The sequence below is a fragment of the Monodelphis domestica genome, chromosome 3, assembly GCF_027887165.1.
Source record: "Monodelphis domestica isolate mMonDom1 chromosome 3, mMonDom1.pri, whole genome shotgun sequence".
Taxonomy (NCBI): Eukaryota; Metazoa; Chordata; class Mammalia; order Didelphimorphia; family Didelphidae; genus Monodelphis; species Monodelphis domestica.
In genome coordinates this window covers 319,381,073-319,402,216 of record NC_077229.1, presented here as the reverse complement: position 1 = coordinate 319,402,216, position 21,144 = coordinate 319,381,073, and the positions used below count along the sequence as shown (strand labels likewise).

Below are 21,144 nucleotides of genomic sequence, written 5' to 3'. Positions count from 1 at the left end.
GATTTCTGGAGATGGATTACCAGAGCAAAAAAGAGCTAGACGTGGAATGGGAAAACCTGAATACATACATACATACATACATATATATACCCAGCTTCTACCACTTCTTAGCTATATAAATTCAGTCAGTCCCTTCATCTCCTATGCCTCAGTTTCTTCATCTATAAAATGATGATAATTAACTTTTCACTTCCCCTCTTTTTAGATTATCATGAAGAAAGATCTCTGAAAAAGCAAAGCAATATTTAAATATAGCTATAATGATGATCTGAAATCAAAGGTTTTTCTTTTGGTCTGTCCTCTCCAAAGCTTAAATGGCAGTCATGGCTATTATGTCTTCTGCCTTCAGCAAGGATCATAGAATCAGAGATGTAAAGCTCAAAGGGACTTTGGTGTCCCCAGAGAATCTAAGGCACCTGGCCATTACAAAGCACTTAGGGGACAGCTGGGTGGCTCAGTAGATTGAAAGCCAAACCCATAGAGGGGAGGTCCTGGGTTCGAATATGGCCTCAGACACTTCCTAGCTGTGTGACCCTGGGCAAATCAATTAACTCCCATTGCCTATTTTTTTTAAAAGGCAGGAGGCAGAGTCAAGATGACAGCATAGAGGAAATGAAAGTTCAGACCTATGAAAATCCTTCCTCACCAATTAAAAACCAAATGCTCCTAAGGGACTGAAAACCGAACCTAACAACAGGACAGAGCCAAGGAACCCTCTTGCTGGACTCAACTTAAAAGGTATGCCCCCCAAAATCCTGAATTTAAGAACACTTGGGCTTAAGGGGAAGGAAGAAGGAAGGTCCCAGGACCCCTCCCTCACCTACAGTACTGAGCCTCCAGCAGTGACTGGACTCTCTGGGTGGGCAAGGGAGCTAGTCCAGACGGAGTACCTTGCAGGCAAAGCTATACCAGGCACAGAGCATAGAACACAAGTGGTGGGGAAGCAGCTGGAGAAGAAGCACAGAGCAGGTAGCCTAGTCTCAGCAGAAACACTACAGATTGCCCGTGCCTCCTGAGGTTTTGGCCTCAGGGCACATCCAGCTCTGCAAGTTCAACACTTCTGGGCTTAATCTTATCAAGCCTTCAGAGAGCAGGGAAGCTCAAGTTCCAACACCCCTACCCCACAGGCTGCTCTGAGTGCCCTGCTAAGCTCCAAGGGTGAATATTGACAGAAAAGCCCAAACCCACAGGTCCAACACATAATGAGAGAAGCAAGAGTACAGGCAACTACAGGGAGAAAAGAAGGGGGTAAATATGAGAAACAACAGAAAAAGAAAAAAGTAATTACAATCAACAGCTTCAATACAGGCAATGAACAAAGAGCAAATGGAATAGAGGAAGATCAAGGAACACCAAGCAAAAACACAGAAACTGTAGTTAATTGGACACAGGTTTTGGAAGAGTTCAAAATACAAGTCAAAACACAATTAAGAGAGGCTGAAGACAACTGGGAAAAGGACTCAAAAAGCAAGATAAGTCATCTGGAAACAGAAAATAGTGTCTTGAAAGCCAAAATTAATCAGTTTGAAAATGAGGCAAAGGAGATGAAAGATGAGGCAAAGAAGATGAAAGATGACCTCCAAAGAAAACCAGACCAGAAGGAGAAGGATGACCAAAAAGCCAGGGACGAAATTCAGTCTTTAAAAAACAGAATACAACAATTAGAAGCAAGTGACTTCACAAGGCAGCAGGAAACTACAAATCAAAATCAAAAGAACAGAAAAATTGAAGAAAATATGAAACACCTCATTCACGAAACAGAAGATTTAGAAAATCATTCCAGGAGAAACAACTTAAGAATCATTGGTCTACCAGAAGAACATGAAAAAATAAAAAACCTGGACATCATCCTACAGGAAATTATCCAAGAAAAGTGCCCCAATATTCTAGAATAAGAGGGAAAAGTGGAGATTGAAAGAATCCACAGATCACCTCCTTATTTAATCCCCAACTGACAACACCCAAGAATGTTATAGCTAAATTCAAGAATGATCAGACCAAGTTAAAAATATTATAAGTGGTTAAGAAGAAGTCATTCAGATATCATGGAACTATAGTGAGGATAACAGATGATCTGACTGCATCTACACTGAAGGATCAAAAGGCATGGAATATAATATTCTAGAAAGCAAGGGAACTATGTCTACAACTAAGAATCAACTATCCAGCAAAACTGACTATATTCTTACAAGGGAAAGTATGGTCACTTAATAAAATAGAAGAATTCCAAGCATTTGTAAAGAAAAGACCAGATCTGAACACAAAGTTTGATGCCCAAACACATAACCCAATAGAATTATCAAAAGGTAAGTAATAAAGGGGAGGGGGAAGAAAAACAAAACAAAACAAAATGCTTTTTTAAGGGACCCAATAAGTTAAAATGATATGTATCCATATAAGAAAAGAGGATGTTGGTAAGTCTTAAAAATTGTTATTATCCCCTGGGTAGCTAGAAGAATTATACTTAGAGGGAACAGTAACAAACTTTATAGGATGAAATGCCAAGACATAAATATGTATATAGATATATGTATGCATAAATACATATAAATGTGTGTACACACACACACACACACACAACTAGAGGTTAAAAAAGAGGTTAATACTAAGAGAAATTGGAAAAGAAACAAAATGGGGTGAATGTATATGTCTCAAAGAAGCACATGACAGGAAGGGAAAGAACATCAATACACTGGAAGGGTAAAAAAGTTGGCGATAGGAAAAACTCAATACTTACATGCATTGAAATTGACTAAAAAAGGAAAGAACAATCAAATACATTGGCACAGAGAATTGAATTGAGCCCCATAGGGAAGTAGAAGGGTAACAAACAGACTGGTGGGGAGGGAAGCAATACAAGGGAGGGGGAGGGTAAGGGTAGTTTAAAAAGACTGTAAAAGAAAATAAGGGGGAAATAAGAAGGGAGAGGGGTAGAAAGGGAAGTAAAATAAGGGTGGGAATTAGGGGTACCTATTAAAAACAAAACACTGGTGTAGAAATAGTGAAAGAAGAAAGGGTAGAAGTGGAGATCAAAATGCTGGGAAATACACAGCTGGAAATCATAACTCTGAATGTCAATGGAATGAACTCACCCATAAAATGCAAGCAAATAGCAAAGTGGATTAGAAACCAAAACTTTATCATATATTTTCTTCAAGAAACACACATCAGGAACGTAGACACACATAAGGTAAAAGTAAGAGATGGGAGCCAAATCTATTGGGCATCAGCTGAGAAAAAGAAGACAGGACTCACAATCATAATATCTGACAAAGCCAAAGTAAAAATATATCTAGCCAAAAGATATAGAGAAGGTAATTACATCCTGATAAAATACAGTATAGACAATGAGGAAATATCAGTACTCAATATTTATGCACAAAATGGCATAGCATCCAGATTTCTAAAGGAGAAACTAGTGGAGCTCAAGGATGCAATAGATAGAAAAACCATACTAGTGGGAGGCCTGAACCTTCTTCTATCAGAACTAGATAAATCAAACCCAAAAATACATAAGAAAGACATAAGTGAATGAAATCTTAGAAAAATTAGAGTTGTAGATATGTAGAGAAAAGTAAATAGGGACAAAAAAGAATTCTTTTCAGCAGCACATGGTATATTAAAAAAGATTGACTATGTACTAGGACATAAAAACATTTCAAAGAAATACAAAAGAGCAGAAATAATAAATGGAACCTTCAAAGACCACAATGCAATGAAAATAATAATAATTAGTAAGGGTACATGGAGAGGCAAATAAAACATTAATTGGAAATTAAACAATATGATTCTCCAAAATCAGTTAGTTAATGAACAAATCATATAAACAATTAATAATTTCATTGAAGAAAATGACAATAATGAGACATCCTTTTAAAATCTATGGGATGCAGCCAAAGCAGTACTCAGGAGGAAATTCATATCTTTGAGTTCATATATTAACAAATTAGGGAAGGCAGAGATCAATGAATTGGGCATGCAAATTAAAAAAAAAACTAGAAAGTGAACAAATTAAAAATCCTCAGATGAAGAATAAATTAGTGATCTTAAAAATCAAAGGAGAAATTAATAAAATTGAAAGTCAAAGAACTATTGATTTGATAAATAAGACTAGAAGCTGGTACATTGAAAAAAAAATAGCCAAAGTACTGGTAAATCTAATTAAAAAAAGGAAAGAAGAAAACCAAATGGATAGTACCCAAGATGAAAAGGGAGACCTCACCTTTAATGAAGGGGAAATTAAAGCAATTATTAAATAATATTATGCCCAATTATTTAGCAATAAATATGGCAATCTAGGTGATATGGATGAATATTTAAAAAAATATAAATTGACTAGACTAACAGAAGAAGAAATAGACTACCTAAACAACTCCATATCAGAAAAAGAAATTGAACAAGCCATCAAAGAAGTCCCTAAGAAAAAATACCCAGGACCAGATGGATTCACAAATAAAATCTATCAAACATTTAAAGAACAACTAATCCTAATAGTATACAAACTACTTGACAGAATAAGCCAAGAAGGAGTTCTACCAAATTCCTTTTATGACACAAATATGGTACTGATTCCAAAGCCAAGCAAATCAAAAACAGAGAAAGACCAATCTCCTTAATCAACATAGATGCAAAAATCTTAAATAGGATACTAGCAAAAAGACTCCAGCAAGTGATCAAGAGGGTTATTCATTATGACCAGTTAGGATTTATACTGAGAATGCAAGGATGGTTCAATATTAGGAAAACCATCCACATAACTGACGACAAATAACAAGCAAACCAACAAAAAGCACACGATTATCTCAATAGATGCAGAAAAAACCTTTGACAAAATACAACACTCATTTCTATTGAAAAAAATAGAAGAGCTTTTCCTAAAAATAATAAACAGTATATATATCTAAAACCATCAGCAAATATAATCTGCAATGGGGATAAACTAGAAGACTTCCCAATAAGATCAGGAGTGAAAAAAGGATGCCCACTATCACCTCTATTATTTAACATTGTATTAGAAATACTAGCAGTAGCAATTAGAGAGGAAAAAGAAATTGAAGGTATTAAAATAGGCAATGAGGAGACCAAATTATCACTCTTTGCAGATGATATGATGATCTACATAAACAATCCTAGATAATCAACTAAAAAGCTACTTGAAATAATCAACAACTTTAGCAAAGTTGCAAGATACAAAATAAACCCATATAAGCCATCAGCATTTCTATATATTTCCAACATATGTTAGCAGCAAGAATTAGAAAGAGAAATTTCATTTAAAATCACTCCAGACAATATAAAATACTTAGGAATCTATCTTCTGAGACAAACACAGGAACTATATGAACACAACTACAAAACGCTCTCTATAATACTAAATTAAGATCTAAACAATTGGAAAAACATCTATTGCTCATGATTAGGATGAGCTCGCATAATAAAAATTACAATCCTACCCAAATTAATTTACTTATTTAGTGCCATACCCACTGAACAACTACAAAAAAAATTTTTTTTTACTGAATTAGAAAAAAACATAACAAAGTTCATTTGGAAAAAGAAAAGATCAAGGACATTCAGGGGAAATAATGTAAAAAAAAATGCAAAGGAAGGTGGCCTTGCAGTCCCAGATCTCAAACTATACTATAAAGCTGTGGTCATCAAAACAATTTGGTACTGGCTAAGAGACAGAAAGGAGGGTCAAGGGAATGCACTTGGGGTAAGTGACCTCAGCAAGACAGTCTATGATTAGACCAAAGATCCCAGCTTTTGGGAACCAAAATCCATTATTTGATAAAAAAAAAAAAACTCCTGGGAAAATTGGAAGACAATATGAGAGAGATTAGATTTGGATCAACATCTCACACACTACACCAAGATAAATTCAGAATGGGTGAATGACCTGAATATAAAGAAGGAAACTATAAGTAAATTAGGTGAACACAGAATTGTATACATGTCAGATCTTTGGGAAAGGAAAAATTCTAAAACCAAGCAAGAGTTACAAAAAAAAATCACAAAATTTAAAATAAATAATTTTGATTACATCAAATTAAAAAGGTTTTGTACAAACAAAACCAATGCAACCAAAATTAGAAGGGAAGCAACAAATTGGGAAACAATCTTCATAACAAAAACCTCTGACAAAGGTCTAATTACTCAAATTTATAGAGCTAAACCAATTATACAAAAAATCAAGCCATTCTCCAATTGAAAAATGGGCAAGGGACATGAATAGGCAATTTTCAGTTAAAGAAATCAAAACTATTAATAAGAAACATGAAAAAAGTGTTCTAAATCTCTGATAATCAGAGAGATGCAAATAAAAACAACTCTGAGGTATCACCTCACACCTAGCAGATTGACTAACATGACAGCAAAGGAAAGTAATGAATGTTGGAGATGTGGGAAAGTTGGGACATTAATGCACTGCTGTTGGAGTTGTGAATTGATCCAACCAATCTTTAGGGCAATTTGGAACTATGCCCAAAGTGTGCTAAAAGAAGGTCTGCCCTTTGATCCAGCCATAGCACTGCTGGGTTTGTAACCTAAAGAGATAAGAGAAAAGATCTGTACAAGAATATTCATAGCTGCACTCTTTGTGGTGGCCAAAAATCGGAAAATAAGGGATGCCCTTCGATTGGGGAATGGCTGAACAAATTGTGGTATATATTGGTGATGGAATACTATTGTGTTCAAAGGAATAATGAACCAGAGGAATTCCATTGGAACTGGACCAACCTCCAGGAATTTATGCAGAGTGAAAGGAGCAGAACCAGGAGAACATTTTACACAGAGACTGATACACTGTGGTACAATCAAATGTAATGGAATTCTCCATTAGTGGCAATGCAGTGATCCTGAACAACTTGGAGGTATCTATGAGAAAGAACACTATCCACATTCAGAGGAAAAACTGTGGCAGTAGAAACACAGAAGAAAAACAACTTCTTTACTACAGGGGTCAAGGGGATATGATTGGGGATATAGATTCTAAATGAACATCCTAGTGCAAACACAAACAACATGGAAATAGGTTCTGATGAAGGACACATGTAAAACCTAATGGAATTGTGTGCTGGCTACCAGAAGGATTGGGGAAGGGGAAGGAGGGAAAGAATGTGATTCTTGTAACCAAGGAATAATATTCTAAATTGCACAGAGCAGGTCCTTAAGAAATGCTTGTTATCTTCTTCCTTCCCTTAGCCAGGTTCATATAGCTAAATATCTGAGGTGGATTGAACTCTAATCTTTCCAGTTCTAAGATTCTATTTACTATTTCAGGATATGCTTTTTAAGTGTCACAACTCAGTTAAGCAGGAGGTGATCTAAGATTCCAGGGCACTATTGTCTTTTGATTTGGTGGAGGGAAGAATATCTAAATGAAAGACTCTCCAGCTTAGCACCAGGCAGCAATTATTTAGCTGAGTCAATATATGAATGAGAATTTCATTCCACTGAAATCTACTATCTCCTCAAATTATCTTACTTTCTGTCTCTTCATGCAAATACTTAGAAAAGATTGACTGTCTTCATTTCATCTATTTCCTCTGCTCTCACTCACTTCTTAACCCTTTACCGTCTGACTTCTGTTCTCATGACTCAAGGACAAAGTAGAGGAAATAGCAGACTGGATAATGAATTAGGAGACAAGGATTTTATTCAAGACTGTTTCTGACCACCTGTGCCACTGTGGGAGGATTCTTTAATTTGTTAGGACCTCAGTTTCCTCATCTGCAAAATGAGAGAGATGTATTATATTATCTGGATGTTCCTTCCCAGTTGGAAAATGCTATTAGATTCATTCCTTGTAAAAAGATCCTTATAAAATCCATTTTCTCCCTACCATTATCCATCTCAGGGGAAAATGGGATAATTGGGATAAAATAGGAGACTACAGGGGGGAAAAAGTGAAGTTTTCATTCAGGGAATAGGTCTTTAAAGTCCCATTTCCTGCAGAATATGAAAAAAAGCTTGGAGGTAACTTTTGAAAATTTAAAACATTCCAACAAAAAACAAATTGAATTTAAGTTGCATTCTTTGGTACCATGTCCCACAAGCAACTAGAACATAAATAAGTTAATATTTTCTGTCTTCAGTTGCAGATAACCCAACATTATTCTGCCCTGGGAGATATTTTTACCACCAACAATTTTTTGGTAAAGACCAGATTCCATGTAAGCAAGGGAAAATTGTGTTACATATTCTTAAAAAAGGAAAAATGCTGGAAAACCCTGCTTCCTCTATCATACTGTTGTCTCTGAGGAGTTATTGCTTCCCAGCCTTTTTCCTTCCACTAAAAATCTGTGTTTCTAATTATTTGCCTCCAGATGTACTATCTTGTTCACTTCCAAGTTGAAACTCTCTTTGTGGTCCTTTCCTAAGTTTCCAGGCTTTCTAAATCTATTTCTATCAGTTCTGTCTCTATTGTGGTTGAGGACATTTCCCAGGAAATTCTAATCTATTTAAATAACTAAGACCCTGTTTATCCTATCTACTAGATCATCTTGGAGCACAGTCTCACATTACAAAGAAGTTGCAAAGACCTGGGACATGAAGGGTCATGGGATTTAGATGGCTTCTTAATTACTACTCTTTTATTTTTTAAATGTTTGATAGTTTCTGGTATAGTAGATCTTCCAGACATATACAGAAACCCAGTATGATTAGTGACAAAAGAAAATCATTGGTTCAGTACCAGTAAAAATATTCAGGCAAAGTCAAATAGCCTCTTTTTACATATGATGAAACAGACCCCAAAAGGTAAAGTGATTTGAGAAAATTACATTATAAATTCCAAAAGAGATGAAATTTGAATTCAGATCTTCTGATTAAAATCCAGGACTCTTTCCACTAAAATATGTTACAGTTCCTACAGTATAATGTTTGGGAAAGATTATTTAAATTGTTTTAATTTATTTTTTATTAATTAATATTAAAATATTAATTATTTGAAGTTTTCTTCAATTTCCCTTTATGAAATAGCTACTTTACTCACAGGAAATGTGTGCCATATTTCCCCCTAGTAAAACACATGAATATTCCCCTGGGAACTATCATATTTTCTTGATCTCTTCAACTTTGGGGTTCTTAAAGGTTGCTCCTCCGTAATCAGATTCCTTGTGATAAAAAAAAATTCATCTCATTTACTGAACACTCTAAGACAGAGGAGTGGGCTACCTCGGAGCATAAAGGCAGAGTAACATAATACAAAGAATGCATGAAACAATAAATGAATGAATCAATAAATGAATCTTTTATTGAGTACTTCTTTATGTGCCGAGCAACGTGCTAGGAGCTGATATAAAAGCAGACAATAGCAACCCTCAAGATCCATACATTTTAATATGAGGAGAAAACACAGTTAGGACCAACAATCCAGCATTAAATTGATATAACCTTTCCAGAGGAAATGGTAACATTTACTTGTGACTTGACTCTAGTCATAATTCTGTTGCTAAACTTGATATGTGAGCCACTTACATTCTCTGAGCCTCAGTGACTTCTTCTGTAAGATGGAAGGGTTGGAATGGGTGAGCTCTGATTTCAGGTCTGGGGCAGTTGGGTAGCACAGCAGACATAGTATTGGCCTAGAGTCAGGAAGATTCATTTTCCTGAATCCAAATCTGGCCTCACATACTTATTAACTGTGTGACCCTAGGTAAGTAATTTAACACAGTTTGCCTCAATTTCTTCATTTGTAAAATGAGCTGGATGAAGGAAATGGCAAGCCATTCCAGTATCTTTGTCAAGAAAACCTCAAAAGAGTTCACAAAAAGTTGGATGTGTGTAAAACTCAAACAAAATATAATTTTCAGGTTTATAAATGTATGCTCTAAAAAGATAGAAGAGGTTTTGAGATTGAATCCATCTATAATGATTCTTGTTTTTAACCTTTGAAATTAATTATTTATAAAAAAAGATAGGGAACATAATTTAAAATTACCAATGCTGAATTAAATTTGCAGAGGATAAATCAGTATGCTCTCTGCAGTTTTCCAAATAGTTTAAGGTTATGAATAGTAAAACATAGGAAAGAGGAATTGCTAATCCATCACAGTGGAAGCATGTAGGAATGATTCAAATGATATTAGGTAGAGATACACTAATAAACCTACAACCTCAGTAAATCAATTAACTCTGAATTATGGGATAGAATTTTCATTCTGGATTATTATATTTTGCCTTTAGATAATAATTTTTACTAATTAAAAGTATATTTTTGTTTTGAAAGCAACCACCAAGTATCTTCAGTGACATTTTCTAGGAGAAATAATTACATTTTAAAATTTCTCCTAATGTCAACATTTAAAGACTACCAAGATTAGTTCTTCTGTAAACAGTACGATGTAGCAGAAATAGAACTTTGACTGAAGTCAGGAGACCTATGTCCACAACTTGGATAAAACCATATAATCTCTATGAGTTTTAGCTTCCTTCTTTGCAAAGTGACAATAATATCACCTGCCTTGTATATTTTCAGTTGTGAAGAAAACTTAACCCAGAATATATGAAGTATATTGAACTATGAATTCTACTTATAAATTATAGCCCAATATCAGTTTCCTAGAATTTAATTCAATGTCTTTATCAACTACCTAATATGTATAAAACATGATAATAGGTATTCTGGATATAAAGACAGAAAAGTGGGGGAAAAACACTTCCTGCCCTCTATATATTTGCAGTCCACTGGGTTTGTGTGTGTGTGTGTGTGTGTGTGTGTGTGTGTGTGTGTGTGTGTAGGGGGTACCCTCTGTCTCTGCAGTATTATCTATCATCTTTCAACTTCTAGTTATCAATGTTTTTATCTACTCATCTATCAATAGAATACTATATAACTGTGTATCTCTATATCTGTGGCATACTACCTATGTATGTATGTATCTCTCTATTGATCGATACATCCATCTATCCACCTAACTTTCTATCAATCAATCCATTCATCTATCTATCTATCTATCTATCTATCTATCTATCTATCTATCTATCTATCTATCTATCTGTCAGTCTGTCTATTAATCTATCTGTCTGTCTATCTATCTATCTATCTATCTATCTATCTATCTATCTATCTGTCTGTCTGTCTGTCTGTCTGTCTGTGGTATACTTTCTATCTCTTCGAAGCAGCTAGAGGCTCAGGGTATAGCACACTGGACTCAAAGGTAGAAAGACCTGTGTTAAAATCCAGCCTCAGACATTTACTAGCTGTGTGAATCTGGGTAATTCACTTAACCTCTATTTGCCTTAATTTACTGGAGAAAGAAATGGCAAACTACCCCTTTATCTTTGCCAAGAGAACCCCATGGCCAGTATGGTCCACAGGTCATAAAACATCAGACACAACTGAACAACAGCAATCTATCTCTATCTGTAGTTTAGTAGCTATCTTCTCTCTCTATTGTCTATTTATGATGGTACACTATCTCTCTATACATATGTGAATATATACTGAAAAATGCCATGTAATTTGAATAAGGATAGGGCACTTTATAACATTAATTGTAAAAATGTTTTTGTTTGTTTTTAATTTTTGCTATATCTTTCTTAAATTATTATGGCCACTTACTTGCCTTAGTATAAATACAATAATAACCATTTATGGCTTACTGGAGCTGATCTCAAGAGCTGTTTCTTTTATGTAGAGATCAAATGTTTTTCAGAGCATGATAGCCAGTTACTGTTAAAGGTCAAATCAGGACCAGATCTTCTTGAATAGAAACATGTCATAATGAATAAGGCATTAGACTTGGAGTCAAGTGTATCTAGATTCAAATCCTATCTCAGACACTTGATAACTCTATTCTGGGGCTTCTAATCTTAGGTGTCCTTTTTTTTTAATCTTTGAATTGACAGGGTTGGACTCAATGACATCTAAGGTCTTCTCTAAATCCGTTTTCTCTAATCCTCAGAACACTAAGCTGAGTACCCTGCATTACTCCTCCAGTTGTCTCATAAGAACAATATGGATAGAATGAAACTTAGGGTTGCCTAATGTAGCAAGAGATTAAATGACATGGATAGTATCACACAACCAATATGTGCCAGAGATCAGCCTTAAAATCCCATCTTTCTTGTGTTAAGGCTAGCTTATTATACATTATACCAAACCTCTTTTCTATGATTAAGGACAAATAGTGATCCATTCAAAAGATAGTTTTAGACAAGTGCTAGGAAGAAAAAAATTTCCAGATAATCAGATTTGGTCTTTACAAAACACTTCTATGGATAGAAAAAAGGACATGTATCATCACTGTCATTTAACAGATAACTTGTCAAGGGTATGCCATAATTTAGGTAAAAAATCGCCAGCCACTTGAGCTATTTTAACAGTCTTCTAATCAGTTTCTCTTCTAGTTTCTTCTTTCTCCATTTCATCTTTTGTATAGATTCTTAATGGATATTCCTAAAATACAGATCTAACTTTTTTACTTTACAGTTAAAAAAATCTTCAGTGCCTCCCACTGTCCCTAGGAGGATAATATAGACTAAAATATAATATAACATAATATAATGTAATGCAACATCATTTAAAGTAACATAGCATAGCATGCCCTACCATACTATATCATAGCATAACATTATATTGCATCATGCCATATATAATATAGCATAGATTGTAACATATTTCTTATATTACAAACTTGTATATTTTGATAAATGATCAACATAGTATAATAATATAAAATATAGCATTAAATCATAGTATAAATAATATAATATTATATTGCTTTAAATTTTATATAATGTGTTACATAGTACAATATATAATATTAATAATGTAGGTTAATATTACCTAATTTCATAGCATTAATATATAATTAATGAGTATATTATATTAAAACATAATACATTAGATAATATGATATGTTAAATTATTGTGCATTACATTATGTTATGTGACATGCTATAGCCTGGCTTCATACATGATATGCCATGATATGATAAATTCATCTTCACATTTAAGGCTTTCCATAATATGAAGTGTCTAGTTGCCACAGTGGCTAGAAAGTGGGACTTTCACATTTCAAATCTGACCTCAGATATTTACTAGCAGTTTCACACTGGGCAAGTCACTTAACCCTGCTGTGTTTCAGTTTGTTTCCTCATCTTTTCAAAATTATGATCATGATAACATCTACGTCACAAAATTGCAAATCAAATTAGTTTTACATGTAAAGTGCTTTGTGTACTTTATACTGGACAATAACCATAATCTCATATTTAATATAGAATATATTATAATAGCTATTTAATATATTACATATATTTTTATCATTATAATACTCCCACTTTTCTCTCTGCTTTCATTTCATACTATTGCTCTCCCCTCCACATACACACTTTAAATTTCCACCAAACTGTCCTGTTGACTGAGCCAATCCAGGAGATTCCTTCTCTGAACCTTTGTCATGGAATGACAATTGACCTCAGAAACACACTCCCCTCACCAATGAATGACAGGAGATCACATCCTTCATGAGGAATTTCTTGATCTTTACAGATGTGAGCACTCTTCCTTTCTATAAATCTCATTGTATTTGATTTTTATTTTTCTTATATGTATATGATCTAAACTTTCAGTTAAATGGAATCTTTATTCAGGTTAAGAACTGTGGTTTTTGCCTTTGCATTCTCATCACCTGCATTGAATAGTATAGGCACTAAACAAATGTATTTTAAATTGAATTCAATAGAAAATGTTTTGTTGTTTGGTTTATTTGGTTATTTTTTAAAACCCTTGTCTTAGAATCAATATTGTGTATTATTTTCAAGACAGAAGACAAAGACTAGGGTAACACAGCTGGGAAGTACCTGAGAGAAAATTTGAACCCTGGTCTTTAGTACTAGCTTGGCTCTCATTTCACTGAACCACCTACCTCATCCATTTCTACATTTTACTAAAACTAAATATGAATATATTTCTAATAAGAGCTGTTGGAGGAAGACAGTATAGAAGCTCAGGTGGTCCAAGCATCAGGAACCTTGGGCTCTTTTTCCAAGCTCTGTCCCTAGGGGTGTGACTTTGGCTTAGTCATCTAACCTTTCTGAATGCCCATTTCACATTTATAAAGATTTATAAAATAAGATAAGACTATCAGACCTTTAATGATCCTTCTAGCTCTAAAATCCTATGAAAACCAGTATTTCTAGTTGTTGAGAGCTCTAAGTATTTATAGTAATACATATTTATTTTTCCTATATAATGTTCACAAAGATATTTTATACATGCATGATACATGCAGAAATTATTTTCTTGAAAAAGTGATCATTCTAGACATTCATTTTACTTAATTTTACTAGGCAATGATGAAAGAATGAAAGAGAGAAAGAGAGAGAGGAAAAAAGAAACAAATACACACAGAAAGAAACCAACAAAGGAAGGAAGGAAAGAAGGGAGGAAGGAAGGAAGGAAGGAAGGAAGGAAGGAAGGAAGGAAGGAAGGAAGGAAGGAAGGAAGGAAGGAAGAAAGGAAGGAAGGAAGGAAGGAAGGAAGGAAGGAAGGAAGGAAGGAAGGAAGGAAGGAAGGAAGGAAGGAAGGAAGGAAGGAAGGAAGGAAGGAAGGAAAAAAGAAGAAAACCTCTCTGAAAAGATACAAATTCTGGGAACATCTTTACACCTGGGTGGTGTTGCCTCAAAAGAAGTTGAGGAATGTTGTAAACACTGCTCAAATATAATTCATAAAAAGCCACGTCAAAGAACAGGTGTTACTGTTGTAGAAATGAATTCTTTACCTCTTTAGTCCATACTCATAAATTTTGAACTCATAGGCCTCTAAATCACAAATACAGGGTCCCTATAGATTTATGTGTCCAATATTACTTTCCTCTGGGAAAAAAAGAAAGGTAGATCATCTGTCTACATTGTGTCAGCTGCGCTAAAACTATAGACAACAAGATGTAGCAATGGTCTGAAAGCCAGGCCCCTTGGTGGCTTTCCATTGTACAGATGTTCCAGCACCTGGCTGTTGATGGCCACTGTTTTATAGCAGTTTTTGCTCTAAGTTGAGGGTTTGGCCGTAACACTAGTGTTCCATCTCCAGATGGCTGCTATTACTACATAATTATTTTTAAATATGATTTTTCTTTCAAATAATTTACTGTTCTCAAATGTCACCTTCCTGTACAATATTGCTGAGATCAAACCTTTTTTGATTCTGGAACTATAGTTAAGTTAGTATGACAGTGACCTACTTTATTATGATTGATAGATCTTTCAGTAAGCATTTATTATGTGTTTATTAGACATATTAAATAAATATTAAAATTATATTAAACCTGGAAATAATATCCAAGATGAATGATGAAAATTATTTTAAGCTTTAATTATAAATTTTTATTCAAGAAAGGAAGGAAGGAAAGAAGAAAGGAAGAAAGGAAGGAAGGAAGGAAGGAAGGAAGGAAGGAAGGAAGGAAGGAAGGAAGGAAGGAAGGAAGGAAGGAAGGAAGGAAGGAAGGAAGGAAGGAAGGAAGGAAGGAAGGAAGGAGGAAGGAGGGAGAAAAGAAGAAAGAAAGAAAGAAAGAAAGAAGGAAAGAAAGAAAGAAAGAAAGAAAGAAAGAAAGAAAGAAAGAAAGAAAGAAAGAAAGAAAGAAAGAAAGAAAGAAAGAAAGAAAGAAAGAAAGAAAGAAAGAAAGAAAGAAAGAAAGAAAGAAAGAAAGAAAGAAAGAAAGAAAACTTTAAAAATAAAACAAATTAAGGGAAAGGAATGGGAGAAGAAAGAGGGAAGAGGGGGGAAATGAAGGGAGGAAGGAAAGAAGGCATTTGTGAAATATTGGAAAAAATTTTGTAGTTTTACAATGGAATCTAGCATGGCTTTTTTGGAGAAGAATACAGAGGAAAAAACAGGTTGAGAAAGATATCCTATACTTAACTGCAGAGTGTAGATAAGAATCTGGGAACTTTTTGTTGACATCCCATCACTCAAACACACATGCATGTTTCACAAGTCTAGACGTATCCACTCCCATATAAAAAAATATGGGGGTGGGTCAAGACTTCTGATTTCATTAGTGCAGAGAATTCCTAGTATGGAAAGTCCCCCTATCAATGCATATCAGCAACTTTTCTGTAACAAATACTCTTTGAACCACTGGGGCACTGGGAGGTTAAGCGACTTGCCTCTGATCATATAATTAATATGAGGCAAAAACTAGATTACAATCCTGGTTTTCCTGATTACAAGGTCAGTTCTCTATACACTGCAACATGTTGTCTCTTGCCATCATTGGATTCCATTATGTTATGCAACTATAATTTGACCTTTAAGGACTGAGGAAAGAGAGTTAATTCTGAATTTCCATTAGATATGACTAATTTCATTATCTTTAGAAAAAATAATCAAACATGATTTTCATTGCTCAGAAGAATACTGTTGATGGCAACTTTAATTTCAATACTTCATAAAATCTATTTTTATACAATTCTGTAAATGAGGACTACTGAACCCATCTGTGTAATAAGGCATTTTCTATTACATAGCACCTAAAATAGGGCTACTGTTTAGTATGATAATAAAAATATACAGGAAGAATTACTACTCGATTAAGTTAGAATAGACTTAAAATAAGAAGACTTGGGTTCTTTTCCTAGAGGTAGTATTAATCTATCTTGTCACAATAATGCCCATATCAGTTACTACTTTGGATTCTTCATCAGACTTAAAAGTTCACTCTAATATTCTTTTGATATTTGGAGATTGTGGTATTATAAAATCCTTTAATAATCATACTGTATCTTTACCAGTCTATTAAAATATGTTACAAATTGCAGTCTTTACAGTTTCACTTTTCATGTTATTCAGAACTGTTGGTTAAGGAGGTGGAAATATTCCATTTTTGAAGTTGATGTAATTTCCAGAACGTTAATTCGTGGGTATAGACGAACCTGACACTGCAATTAAAACTTCATTGAAATAAGATTTATAAGGTTCAAGTCTTTACATGCTCTCTAATCAAGTTTGTTCACTGTCCTGGAGAGCTTATGTGTGTATATATCTGTGCATTTGAGTATATATATATATATATATATATATATATATATATATATATATAGATAGATAGATACATACATACATACATACATACATACATACATACATACATACATACATTGTACATCTGCATATGTCCATTACAGTAGCTTTCTATGGCCATGAGAAATACTCTTTCTCAGGTAATGTATTCTTTGCCAACAAATCACAATCTCTACTCACATTTATCTTGTTCTGCTTCAATTCCTTCACTCTCTGTGTCACTTGGTAAAATCCATGGCTGATGAACAACCTGCAGATGCTTTAAAGAATCCTCCTGCCAAAGAATGAATTCATATTAGATACAAATGTCAGGAGAACCAGTTGTGCATATGGGTGAATATTTTCAGTTCCTCAAGCCAAACACTCCATGTTTTAATTACTTTCACATCAATGATTTTCCTTTTACTCTGGGCTCATTTTGCTTTTTAAATTTACCTTTTAATAACATTTAGAACCTTGCCACAGGGACTAAAATATCTCAAATATGTTGCTTCCTGAATTAATATTTTATGTCCTTCTTGGTACTCGTTTTGGAAATGTAGTCATGCTAGTTCCAACAAAGTAAAACTTTATTGTCATTTGGGTTTTTAACTTACACCTTTCGAAAATATTTGAGTCTTAAGTGTCCTAAAATACTATAATGCCCACTCCCTTGACTTACCTACTTTTGAAGAAACTCTATTTTAAACGTTACATGTGTTTTTGAAGTAGCCAGAATGATTTTTTTCAATTCAATACATATTTGTTGAGTGATCCTCTACTATGTGTCAGGGGGCTATTGAGGAATATAAAGTCAAAGAAAAAAACTGCACTGTGTTCAAGGGAAGATAGCCTGGACAGAGAAAAGGCTTCATGTTGGGAACTAGCAGGTGTTAATGCATGGGTATGGTGGAGTTAGATTATACAATGAAACAATGCCAAGCAGTTCAGGAAATACTGGAAAAAGACACAATTATAATTTCTGAGTTCTTTTGTGTGAGATCAGTATCATTTTCTTAGTTATCTTATAGCTCAATATAGTTATGGTTATGTTAGTTTACAACATGAGAATCCATGGGGGGGGGGGGGAGAAAGAATCGCTAGAAAAAGAAGAGAGATGTTTTTAGCTGTGCATGTCTTTTTTTAGTCATATCTCATGCCCTATAGATTATTCTCTTAATTAACCACCCCTTCTGACTATGCTTCTGACTTTCCAAACTTTGATGCTCTGACTCAGATGCCTTCTCATTCTGGAATATCATCCTCTGGCTCCCTTATCCCATTGGTGAATTCCTCTTGGTTGCCTCCATTTTGAGGATGGTCATAGCCTGCCATATTTTATTTCTTTCCAAGCTGTGATCCTAACTCTCTGGACTTGGCCACCATTCTTGCATGCAGGCACATTTTCACTTGTACATGGACTTTTTAGCTCCCTTTTTATATGTTGTCATCCCCTATTAGAATATAAACTCCTAAGGACAGGAACTGTCTTTTATATTCTAATCACTTAATATAGTGCCTGGAATAAAGTATTTAAAAAATGCTTGATGACTGCTCATTTTAATGAATATTTATTAACAACAATAATGAACAGTTTTGTCTCATGTCAATATTTTATGAGTTTTTGGCATGTAAAATGAAATTTCTTCCAGATAATTTGCATTTTCTTCATTATCAGTCCTAATTATAAAGAAAGTTTTTATGAGATCTCAAGAGATTGAATTCTTAGAGAAATGAAGAAGAAAAAATTAATTTTCATTGGAGGTTTCTCCAAGGCTTTTTGTGTGCTTGGTTTTAAAGCTTCTCTTAATTAAAGCAAGTTGAGAATCTGAATGACAGTTGAGAAATTCATATAGACTTCTATTAGGCTTGACATGATTACATTTCTAAGATGTCTGCCGATTGGATATTAAAAATATGTCTGCTACAAATCTGGCCTTAAACACTTCCTAGTTGTGTGACTCTGGGCAAGTCACTTTACCCCAATTGCTTAGCTCTTCACACTCTTCTGCCTTAGAATTAATTAATTCTAAGAAAGAAGGTATGGGTTAAATTTAAAAATAATTATATGCATGTATATTTGCATATATACATATAGTTTACTGATGGTAATTATCTAATTAGTATCTTGGACAAGAAATTAAGATTCTATGGAAAGAAAACTTTTTCATATACATATCATTTATATACATACACATTGCTGTTTGAATTTTTGATTCTCCTTTTAAATACTGTTGAGTGAAAAAGAAATAGTGTCTCTTATTAGTCAAAATCTGTCTCTCTCCAAACCCCCAGAGGTCCTTACTAGGCTGTAATCTATGCTTTGAACCTTCCTTTCCCCATTCCCTGAACTTTAACAATACTGACTGAAGCATTCCATCCTTGCCCTTATAAATTGTCTTCCCCAATTAGATTGTAAGCTCTTTGAAGGCAGGAGATTATTTTGCTTTTTGAACCTATATCTCCAGTGCCTGACATGGGATAAGTGCTTAAATGTTCATAGGCAATTCGTTCCAGCACCAAACCCAAGCAAAAGTTTCTTCTTTAATATACATTAAAAAGAAATATTGATATTTTCCCCCAACAAAATAGATTACTGCTGAATACCAAAGAATTAGAGTATCATAACCTTCTAGTCTAGGAAGTTACCATATGGAAGCTTGACCTAATGCTTATTTTTAATGGGTTTTTTGTTATTGTTTTAATCTGGGATAATTTTTTAATGCATGATATAGTACAGTTTATTGAAATATGTCAGATGTTCCTCCCATTATGAATTACTTTCATACTAATGCTGTGTATCATCATGGGAAAAGAATAAAATAATGGATTTGGAATCCTAATACATTTAAAGTTCTTATGACAAAAAGTAAAATCGTTTTCACTCAGAATGTCTTTCAAATACACAATATTTGAGGGGCAGGTAGGTAAACTCAGTGAATTGAGAGCCAGACTTAGGGAAAGAGGGTTCTGAGTTCAAATTTGACCTCAGATATTTCCTAGCTGTGTGACCCTGGGGCAAGTCACTTAACCTCTATTGCCTAGTCCTTACTGCCCTTCTGCCTAGGTACTAATACACAGTATTGATTCTCAGATACAAGGTAAGGGTTTTATATATATTTAAAGGATAGAACATTCAGCCTTTTAAATTTTTATTTTGGGAGTTTTGGCACTCTGCTGAAATCAAATCACTTAAATCTCCTTCCTGAGAACATATAGGCTTGAAGTGATCATGAAAAGAAAAGTTTTAAATAAAAGAAAAATCATTGTAAGCTATTTAGCCTTTGAATCTGAATACTGAGGGCTGCTTGAACCAGAAAAGACTTAACATATAAATCAGCTGTTCTACTTCTCTCCCTAGCTGAACTAGGAATATTGGGCAATCAGAGTGATTTCTTCCCAGCTGTAATGGCTTTGCTCCTGAAGAGATAAGGAACTTTCAGCTTTGCTTTGTTTATAATGAGTTGCATAAAGTATAAAAGGAAATATTAACTATCTAAAATCTGTAGGTTGGGAAGGATTTTTCTGAGCATTGAATTATTGGTTTTACAGACATAATAAAACTATTTTTGTCAGTAATTTAAAAAATGTTTTACTTCAATTTTCTCTTGAACAGAGTGAATAATATAACACACCTGCTTGTGTTTGCCATGCCAACAGGCGGGTCTGCATGTGTGCAAGAACTCAAATCAGCAGACAACTTGTAATTCTTTTTGATAGGGGTCATAGAGCTAAAATCATGAACATTAAAAAAAAAACAACAGCTGACATGTTAATCTTTGCCAAGTTACACAAAAATTGTTCTGGAACACTCTTAGGTTGTGAAAGATTATAAATACAAATTTTTTAAGACCATTGAACACCTTTGGCTGATTCTGTGGATTTATTTTAAAGATGGATACTATTCATGATAGCAAAAATTAAAAGCAAGTAACAGTATTAAAAAAAGAAAAAGAACCGATAGCCATAAAATGCTTTAAGTTTTGCAAAGTACTGCATGTAGAGACTTTGAGATACCATATATGATTTCCCATAGATAGGTACTATAGATATTATTATCCCCACTTTAAAGATAAGGAAATTGAGGCTCCAAGAGGGTAAGCACCTTGCCTAACAGAAGGAACATCTGATACATT

The 21,144-nt window shown here is 34.2% G+C and overlaps 1 protein-coding gene across 3 annotated transcripts in view; it reads right to left on the bottom strand.

Annotated features, from left to right (window-relative positions):
* C3H8orf34 (chromosome 3 C8orf34 homolog) overlaps positions 1 to 21,144 on the bottom strand; it is a 463,675-nt gene that overhangs the window by 14,505 nt on the left and 428,026 nt on the right. For all 3 annotated transcript variants that reach the window (XM_007487223.3, XM_056824041.1, XM_056824042.1), the window contains one exon: positions 17,210 to 17,303. In XM_007487223.3, coding sequence (XP_007487285.2) covers positions 17,210 to 17,303 — 94 coding nt within the window. The remainder of the gene's footprint in view (positions 1 to 17,209; positions 17,304 to 21,144) is intronic.